Source organism: Oryza sativa, chromosome 9, assembly GCF_034140825.1.
Source record: "Oryza sativa Japonica Group chromosome 9, ASM3414082v1".
NCBI lineage: Eukaryota > Viridiplantae > Streptophyta > Magnoliopsida > Poales > Poaceae > Oryza > Oryza sativa.
The window spans coordinates 9879045-9889448 of record NC_089043.1 but is presented as its reverse complement, the minus strand read 5'-3'; the positions used below and the strand labels follow the sequence as shown (position 1 = coordinate 9889448).

Sequence of the window (10404 nt, the reverse complement as noted above, 5' to 3'; positions counted from 1 at the left end):
GATTTCATATATAAGAAGGGAAGGGGCACCATGCAAGAATGACGAGCTCTCTTGCACGGTAAGCCACCTTCCATGTTTATCATCAGGACCCATTCATGATCAACCATGTGATTTCATAAGGTTGTGTGTTACCGCTACATCAACCTATGGATCGATCACCGGCGACGCTTTAGACATCAAACCTAGTGATGACCAGTCCACAACTACACCGACAACTCTACCCTACGGGGAGGATTCATCTACTACAGGGCTATTGGCTTCACAAAATTAGATGATCATGCGTGTTTAGGCTAACATTTCAGATTATAAGTTTTGAAACATACACTATGTACATAAATATAAAGTTACATCGTAAGTTTGTAACTATCTAGTTGCAGTTTAAGTATGATATATTTACATTTCAATGTTTTTTACCTCAAAGAATTTGTAACAATTTTTTAGTTACTCCCATCTGTTTTGGTTGATGAGGTCTTAGAAATTTTTGGTGATCTCTAATCTTGTTGTAGCTCTCGTGATCTAGTAGGAGACACATGCACCTACTCGGAGTCTTGATTAATCTTCATATTAGGTATATGTAGGGTAACTAGCAAAATGCCTGTGCGTTGCACCGTGTAATGGTGGGTGACTGAAGTTTGATTTCAATTATTTATTGAAGCACCCCAAGCATGATCATAAGCATCGATGATGTGTATAATGACCAAAAAGTCAAGTTTGTTCTCGAACAATTAATTTGCTTTACATTTTACAGGATATGGATGATGCTCATGACACGAGGTCGATGGTTGTAGCATATGGAGGAACAAATGGGTGCACAATGCAATTGCTTTTGTACTGGAGACGATTGATGGAAATCTGTGTGATGAACGAAAAAATCGATATTTTCTTAAAGTAGGTAAGTGTAAAAAAAATAAGAGGAATTGAGCGGACGACACATCCGAATCGCAGCATATAAAAATTGTATTTTCTATACTCATGCATTGCTACATGATGAAAGTGCCTGAGATTGAACTGATCGACACATCTAAATCGTGGCACATCGAAATTATATTTTCTTATATTCTATGCATGGTGGTCGTCATTGATTGGTCAAATCTAATTATAAGCCATGACGACTCATTAGCAACCAAAATATATTTCACGGATAAAACTTTTATATACATGTAAAAGCCAATGCTGAACAACAAACTACATTAAGAAAACTTCAAAATTATGTTTTAGAAATAAATTAAAATTCAAAATTATAAACGGGCAAATACGATTTTTTTTCATTTATATTCCTAGCAATATATATGTGTAGTAGCTAGCTTCATTAATTCAATATTATTTTATTTTGATGGTGCCAAGGCATGATAAAACAATAGCAATTCTGGTAAAAGAGATTGAACAGTAAAAAATATTCTATTATGTAGCTTTCAAGATTTCCATGCATCCAGCCATCCAGTAACACTAATATCTATTTAGTCATAGCACCATATGTCACAGACGGACATATCCAACTTTATCTCTTTCTCTTCTCCCTTATCTATTCTTCGCTCTCCTAGAGCCATGCAACACTTCTCCCCTCATCTCTTTCTCCTCTCTCCCACAGCCTCTCTCTCCTACATCCACACACGAGCAGCACAGTGTGAGCAACAGCAATGGCGCTGGTGGCCCCGACTAGCGAGCAGAGACATCGGCCTCGTCGAGCAGCGGGAGAAGCGACAGCCTCCGCACCGGCGACAAGCAGTGGCCTCTGCCTCGTCAAGCGGCGGGAGAGGCAACGGCGTCGGCATAGGTGGCGACGATCCCGCTGTGCAGCTGCCTTGGCCTCGGGCAAGCAACGGCGGCATGTCTTCAACATGCCGTGGATTTTGTTGACTTAGGCATCAATCTGGCATGTTCTGGGTATTGATTTAGACATCAATATATGATTTGGACAGAGTATGCTCGAATTGAGCTTCTTCCGATTTTGTGAAACAGATCGAGGCATAGGAGAAGTTGGCGGTGCAGTTATGTCGACGTTTGGCTGGGTTTTGGATGTGAGTCATTTTTTTTTCACTCAAACGCCCCGTGGCTGAAAAAACCGGCACCTATAGCAGTATATAAGTGCCGGTTTATAAAAAAAGGCTTATATTATATAATAGATGATGTCGGCGAATGATCAATCGTGTGCCCAGTGGTTAATGATGTGATCTAACAGATGTAGCATGTGCCGGTTTTGTTAATAAGAAAAGGTGATAAAGTGTTGAAAAAAATACAGCAGGAAATTTTTCACAAAAAAAAGGTTAGGAAAGGGAAGGGAAAAGAACAGTCTCTAACCATAGAGATTGTGGGAAACGAACCAACGACCTATCGGTCAAATGTTTCATAGGCTAACCAATTGAGAATCATGAACATTGTGCTATGCGGTGTAGCTACATTTTAAAAATATGAATATTCAGCTGAGCGTTGCTATGTCCACCCCTGTATCCGATGCATGTTGGAGTGCACGGCAAAGAAAAATATCAGTGTGGACCCGGACTCAGTCCCCGTGTGCGGGCGGCCGCCTCCTGCTGCGCGCCGCCCGCCGCAGTCCGCCCGCCGGCCGCGCGCCACTCGCGCCGTCCCCGATGTCGCCCGCCGCCTGCCGCCGTCCGTCCGCCAACCGCGCGCCGTCCCCGATGCCGCCCGCCGTCAACCTCGCCGCCAACCGCGCGCCGACCGCGCACCAACCCGCCGCACGCCGCCCACCACGTGCTGCTCGCCGTGCGCCGGCCGCCGTCGACCCCGCCGCCCGCCGTGCGCCGGCCGCCGTCGACCTCGCCACCAACCGCGCGCCGGCCGCCGTCGAGCTCGTCGGAGTGGAGAGTGAGGGTGACGGCCTGATGGGAGGGAGAGAGGGGTGAGAGATGAGTTAGGGGTAGTTGAGTGGCAATTTTGTGTAAATATGTAAAAAATTTAAAGGGTAGTGGGTCTTTTGGTTTGGAGTGGAGTTGTGGAGCAGCAAAAACCCAGCTCCACCCCCGTAGTACAAATTTGTGGAGTAGCTCTGCCAACTCCGCTCCCAAAAATAGAGGATCTGGACTGTTTGACATAGCTCCTGCTCCAGGTAAGTTGGAGTTAGGAGCTGGAGCTGTGCCAAACGGGGCCTTAGTATAGGCAAGTCACAACGTGACATACCATGCATCAAAGCCGTCCAAAATGGATCGAACGGGAGATGGCGTTTGGGCCCGCCTGCAGGTCGAAATATCGCCGCTCGCCACCCATCCAGCCGTCCCGCGTCTGGCCGTCGCCGGGAGCGCGAGCCAACTGAGAGGCTCGCCGCCGCCGCGCCTGCGCCAGGCCGCTGTGGTCGCCGCGAGTGAGGAGGGGACCGGCTGCCGCCGCGCGAGGCCAACTCCCTGCCCTGCCCTGCCGTGACCTGTGGAGAGGCGCCAGGCCAGGCCGGCGCGACCGGGGACACGTGGAGGCGGCCGGCCGCCGGGCCTCACGGCGCGGTGGTGCAGGCGGACGGTCGCCCAACCCGAGCCCGTCGCGTGGAGGAGAGGACGTCATGGAGGAGGCCGTGCTGCTCCATGCTTGCTGCTCCATCCATGCTGCTCCATCTAGCTATATTGTTCCACGCTTGCTGATGCTAGATGAGCAATTGTTTTTAGTTATGTTTTCAACTTGTCCCAATTGTTTCTGAAAAGCATTGTTCAGATTCAGCATGTTACCAAGTTTTCCTGTAGTTCTACATTTCCATTGTTCTACACTAATCTCCAGACATTGCTCTGCTTACAGTATCTGTTTGTTCTGCATGTCAGTTTTTTAGAAGATTATCTTTATTTGGTCAGATATGTAGCCGGAGTGCCCAATGTTATGATATCATCAATAAACACCTGTTTTGTGCAGTCATAAAAAACATCATAAATCTCTGTTCAGCATATCAGAACTGCTGAATCATGTTTCACCATTTTTTTTATGACAAAAATCAAGATTACATAATCAATTTGCCCAAACTCACAATGCCAAACAATAACAATTCACTTCCAATTAGGAGTCTGCATCATCCCAGGCAGCAGGGCAGGACTAGGGCATTTTCCACAATACAGAACCACAGAGCAGGGGCAGGGCATTTCACAATACAGAACCACACAACCTCGGGGGCATTTCCACAAACACCTCGCGGGCACAGGAAACAGTGCAGCGTTCTCCATTGTACGAAGCCATGCGGCGGTGTCCCCCCTCGCTGGCGACGAAGTGGGCGGCCAACCGGTGCGGGCTCTGACGCTGAACTCCATCAACGAGTCGAGGCCACCGAAATTGGAGGTGCGGCGTGGGCGGAGTGTATTCCCGACGGCCGGCAAGAGCACCGCGGCCTCCTCCACGCGCCGGGTGCCTCCCCACTCGCGGTGGCGCGCCTCCCAGCCGGACGAGGCCGACCGGCGAGGCGAAGCGCGGCTGCGCGGGCGGGTCGCGGCGGCAACGCTGGTTCCTCCCCATTCGCGGCGGCGCGCCTCCCAGCCGGACGAGGGCGACCGGCGAGGCGAAGCGCAGCTGCGCGGGCGGACGCGGTTCTGGAGCGAGGCCGTCTCAGGCTGCGGGGCCTCCTATTAAATGGCAATTGTTTTGCCTGCGTGCGGGCCCAACTAGAGCAGCCGTTCGATTCGTTTTGGACGGCTTTGATGCATGGTATGTCACGTTGTGACTTGCCTACACTAAAGCTGAGTCCGTGTGGACCCCACCTCCTCTCGAACTTTATCTCCTTCTGTAGAATCCTCCGCCTCCGCTTCTCTCTCTCGTCGCTCTCTCCGTCTTTACCGTCTCTCCTTCGCCACTCCCCAGCGGCGGCGCGCCTTCTCCCTCTCCCAGCGACGGCAGCGCGCCATCCACTCCCTTCCTCCCAGATCCGACTGGATGAGGGGAGGGCAGCGGCGTGGAGGCGGCGCTCCCCTCCCCTTACTTTCTCCCCGCTCCTGGATCAGGCTGTAGGAGGGGAGCGATGGTGGGGGCAGCCACCGCATGCGACGGAGGTGGCGCTCCTCCCTCCCTAGCTCCCAGATCCGGCTGGAGGAGGGAGCGATAGTGGCAAAGGCGGCGCTCCCTCCCCTCCCTCCCAGATCTGGCCGAAGGGGGAGGGCAGCATCGGCTCTAGCGACGGTGGCGCGCCTTCTCCACTCTCCGACTCCTCGGCGAGCAGCAGGTGCGACGATCTTACCATGGATGAGCAGCGGGAGCGGCGGTGGCCTCGGCCTCAACTAGCAACAGGAGTGACACCGTCCAGTGGCATTGGGGCAGCGGGAGCGACGTCCTCTACCTTGACAAGCAGCGGGAGCGGCAGCATCCACGTCCTTAGCTAGCAACAGGAGTGACGCTGTCCAGTGGCGTCGGAGCAGCGGGAACAGTATCGTCTTCGTCCTCGACGAGCAAGGAGGAGCGGGAGCGGCGATAGACTCGGCCTCAGGCCCAGCGGCAGTGGCGGTGTCCCCGACGAGCAGTGGCCTCGACATCTGGCGAGCTCAGCATTCTGTTAGTATTTAATTTGTTGTGATTTCATTGATGTAGACATTGTTCTTTGATTAGTCTTTTTTGCTCGTCAACTTTTTTTTCTGGAACCGAGTTGGACCCAATGAACTATATGGACTAACAAAAATTTGTTTGGAAGCATACCTAGGGCGATTTTTGATTTTTGATTTTTGGATTTGTTTTTGTCTGTTCTTTTTCTGATATTTTCTGATCTGATTGTCATGGAGACGGATAACGCGTACGCGGGCTCACATATTACGGACGAAAATCGTGTGTGAATGATGTGACGAAAGGAAAAATACGAATAGTTATATAAGATTAAAATAAGATAAGATATACCGAAAGAAAACAAACTAATTAATTAATCTCTCCAAAAATAACTCCTACAGGGGTACGATTAAACTGAGTAGGAGTAGCTAATTAAGCTGTGTTGGCGTTATGGCAAAGTAACGCAGAAGCAATCGAAAACTAATTAGAATCAGATTGGATTTGGAGTACGAATCGGAGTTGCTCGGCCTGGTTCTCGCAATAAATACAAAGAGCACCAAACAGCTCGCCAAGCACCAATAAACGTCGTTTCAACAGTTGAGCTCACCGCGCAACTAGCGAGCGAGTTCGTCCCGTCCGTCCGTGTTCAAGCTCAACAGCAATCCCCCGGCCCCGCGTGTTCGACGAGAAACAAACCAACATCAATGGCGGCAGCAAACGACGGAGCCGACGCCGGCGACAGCAAGATCCTTCTGATCAGCTCGGACGGGCAGCACTTCCAGGTGACGGAGGCGGAGGCGAGCATGTCGAAGCTAGTGAGCAACATGATCGAGGACGACTGCACGGAGAACGGCGTCCCTCTCCCCAACGTCGCCTCCAACGTCCTCGCCAAGGTGCTCGACTACTGCAAGAAACACGCCGCCGCCGCCGCCGCCGCTGCCGAGGACGTCGCCGTGAAGGATCAGGAGCTGAAGAGCTTCGATGCCAGCTTCATCGATGTCGACAACACGATGCTGTTCGGCCTGATCTTGGCCGCCAACTACTTGAACGTACCGTCTCTACTTGATCTTGCGTGTCAACACACGGCTGACTTGATCAAGGGCAAGACGGTACAGGAGATCAGGGACACGTTCGGGATCGTCAACGACTTCACACCAGAGGAGGAGGAGGAGATCCGCAAGGAGAACGAATGGGCCTTCGAGAACTGAACCATTTCCTTTTATCTTAGAAGAATTTCCAGGCTAGTAGGGAAGAAGTTTGATCGGAATAAATATAAAATCTTTTTCTTAATACTATTTAATGATTGACAAGATATTTAGTCATTTGTTATGTGTTGTTTACTATTCCCTCTGTTTTATATTATACTATCTTCGTTTTTAAAATACATATCACCTCTGTCCCCTAATATAACGGATATTCACTATTTTCTTGTAACGTTTGACCACTCGTCTTATTCAAAAAATTTGTGCAAATATAAAAAAAGAAAAGTTATACTTAAAGTACTTTGGATAATAAAGTAAGCGAAAATTCTTAGGATCGGTCGACCAGGGGAGGGGGAAAATCGGTCGCTTCCCCTTGCCCCACGCGCGCACCCCCACTAGGCCCACTGTCACATCCTTATTTTCGTCTTAGGATTTATAAATTATTTAATAAATTATTATTATAATTTATATTAAATGTTCATTAATTTACAAGTGAAGTTAAATGTGGGAAATAAAATTTCCTAAATACAAAGCATGGCTGGATTTAAGTTTTATTAAATTCTCCATGGTTAATTATACTCTCTGGAATTTTCTCGGATTTTTCGGAACTCAATTCCTAATTTTAATAATACAAAGAACATTTCAGTAATTAATCACATATTAAATTAATCATTAAGTGGTCTTATTATATTTTTTTAAATATTTATAGTGTTAAAGTACTTTCAGGATTTTTCTTGAAATTATTAGAGCATTGGAAGTATTTTTAACAATTCAAAGATCATTTTAGTGATTAATTTAATTGGAAAAGTAAATTAAATCCCCTTTTCCTTTTCGGGCTGAAACTGGAAAAAGTCTATCTGTCATCCTCGGCCTATTCTTCCTCTTTGCCTGCTTCCCGTCCCCAGGACCTCCTCTTTCGTTTCCAACCCCTAGCTCGATCTCTGTAACGCCCCGATTTTCGTTCGGGATTAAAAATCATTTAATGATGCATTTCCTAGAAATTGAATAAAAAGTTAAGCAATTTAATCAAGTGAAATAATAGGAGAATTAAAATTTTCCCTTAAAAATCATTGGCCGGGAATATTTTGTAATATTCTTTGTGCCCTAATGTACTCTCCGGAATTTTCCGTGAATTTTCGGAGCTCGAGAAATAGTTTTAAAGTCACGAAGATCATTGCATCAATTAAAATAAAAAGAAAACAAATAAAATTTCCCCCTTCCTCTCTTTGGGCCATTTTCGGCCCAAGTCTTCTTTCCTCTCCCGCGGCCCGCGCGCCTCCTCCCTCTCTCGGGCCGGCTCCCTTCTTCCTTGGCCCGCTCGCAAAAGTCTGTTTTGCGTCCCTCCTTCTCTCCCTTCGCCGACAGGTGGGACCGGCGGTCCCACCCGTCAGCTCCTCCTCCTACCTCTCGCCGGCCGACCCCAACCGCCATAGCCGTCCACGTCGCCGCAAAATCCGGCGCCCTCCCGCACCCGAGCTCGCATCCAACGACGTGGGCACGATCCCCTCCACGTCCTCCACCATTTCCCCCACTCTCCCCGCGAAAATCGGCACCGGTTAACCCCTCCACCACCCCACGTCGGCGCCCCACTTCGCCGGCCGATTCCGCCACGTCCGGCCTCGATCCCGCCTTCCCGAGCCCATAAAGAGCATCCCCGTGCTCCCCTCGTCCGTTTCCCCATTTTTCCCGAGCCCGGCATACTCTCCCTCGCTCTCCCCACGCCGCACCCACGCGCTGCCACACTCCGGCGAGCTCCGGTCGCCGTTTCCCGCCGCCACAGCCGTCGCCGCGCCGAGCCACCGCCACCGCCAGCTTCGCCACCGCAAGGGGAAGTCCGGCCGCCTCTTATTTCCCCCTCTCCACCCCTCGAGCACCACTCCCACCGCACACCCGAGGCCGCCGCCCCTTTCACCGCCTCCAGCCGCGTCGCGCCGCCGCTTCGGTCGACGTCGACTCGCGCCGTTGCCTCCCTCAGCTCCGCAAGGACGAGGAGGACCTCGGCCGCCGCCCCTCTTCGCCGGAAATCCGCCGGAGCTCCTCCTTCCTCGGTCGCCGGTGAGCTCTACCTCTTGTCATCGCCATCGGTCTTCGTTTCCAGTCACCCCGCATCGGTCCTCCCCTCCCTAACTCCCTCTTCTCCTTCTGAAGGTCAAGGGCGACCCCGTCCGCCCTCCGTCCTCGCAAGCCGCCATTGGGCAATCGTCGTCGCCGTCCTCTTCCTCCACGTCGGCCGCCGCTTCCGGTGAGGATCTCTCCTCCCTTCCTTTTTTCCCGTCCCCTTTCTTGCCGACCGCCGCCTCTTGGGGTGCGTCGCCGTCCCCGTGCGCGCCGCTGTCCTCCGGCCACCCGCCGCCGTTCCACGTCGCCGGCTGCTGCAGCCGGTTGCCGCCTCCCCCTTGCCGCCTCCCCCTTGCCGCCGCCGCGCCATGTCTCGGCCGAGCCGGCTTCATGCCGTGCCCGTGCCCCAGCCGCGCCGCCTCGTGTCCGTCCGATCGGCTTTGGGCCGATCCGGGCCGTCGGATCCCGTGGACCGGCGGTGGACCGCCTCGGTGGTCCCGGTCCACGGTGGACCGGCGCCTTTGTGCCGCTGACCGGTGGGGCCCGCTTGCCGGCGCCGCCCCTCCCCTTTGCTGACGTCAGCGAGGACCTTTTCCTTTGTAAAAATAAATAGTAATTGCGCAATAAATCGAGTTTAATTCTAGAAATTCATTCAAATGGCTCAAAACTTCTAAAATTCATATCTAATTCATTCGAACTCCGAATTGAGCCATTCAACTTGCAAAATTCATCTAAAATTGAGCTCTACATGTTTGTTTACTTTTTATGTACTGTTTGCTTGGTCTTTATTAGAGTTTTTCCTCGTTTTGCGTGCCAGCGTGTAGTTTCTGTCGTTTCGGAAGTCCACGGTCGCGAGGAAAAGAGTTCGGAAGATCAAAGTGAAGAAGCAAGGCAAGTCACACATTCCCCTTGAGCATGTTGATCCCAATTTATAAATGTTTTACCGTTTACAAATAAATATGCATGTTTTGCTAATTACATGGGATCTGGGTTTTACCTATCTGCTCGCTTGTGCCATGTTTACTTGATATCTGTTCTTTGTCAACCTTGGGTAATGAATCGACTAGCTCATGTTACTTATGTGACCTAGCTAGAACTATATGCTTAGCCATGCTTAATTACCACTAGCTCAGTTGATGGGATAACTGCAGTATTAGACCTTTTTAGTATCAGAGTGAGCTGCGTGCTCGAGACACCTGGCCATGCTTCATGGTCGTAATTATCCAACTAAAATGCGACTGAATGGTGGGCTGTGGGTGCATGGTTTTGCTGGTCGCACCCATGGCAGTTAAGGACCGGTTCGCGGGATGCCCTGGAAGAACTTATCGTACTTACCACAAGCCAGCGTGGGCAACGGCTGGGCTTGTAGTGTAGCTTTTCTCTAGCCGACGTACCCAGGCGAGGGTGGGCATGATGGAGTTGGGTCGGCCGGGGTGTCCGGTTGATCGGCTTCCGGATTCACCGCGGCACGAAAGGGGGGCTGCCCGTTGCCTGCTGGGGACGGGGGCGAACCCTAAGGTGTGGTGCGATCGGTTAGAGGGGGTTATGCGAAGGGTCCTGTCACGGCCTCTTTCTGGTATGTCGTGGTGGCATGTCGGCGCACGGAAACGTGTCGTGGGGCTGTGTCTTGTGGGTACAGTTGTACACCTCTGATCAGAGTAAAACTATTCGAATAGCCGTGCCCGCGGTT

The 10404-nt window shown here is 51.0% G+C and overlaps 1 protein-coding gene across 1 annotated transcript; it reads left to right on the top strand.

Moving 5' to 3' along the window:
- The first annotated feature begins 4741 nt into the window (after nucleotides 1-4741).
- Nucleotides 4742-6840, top strand: LOC4346586 (SKP1-like protein 5). The gene has a single exon (XM_015795895.3). The coding sequence runs from the start codon at nucleotides 6159-6161 to the stop codon at nucleotides 6660-6662; it is 504 nt and encodes a 167-aa protein (XP_015651381.1). The 5' UTR covers nucleotides 4742-6158; the 3' UTR covers nucleotides 6663-6840.
- Nucleotides 6841-10404: the final 3564 nt, after the last annotated feature.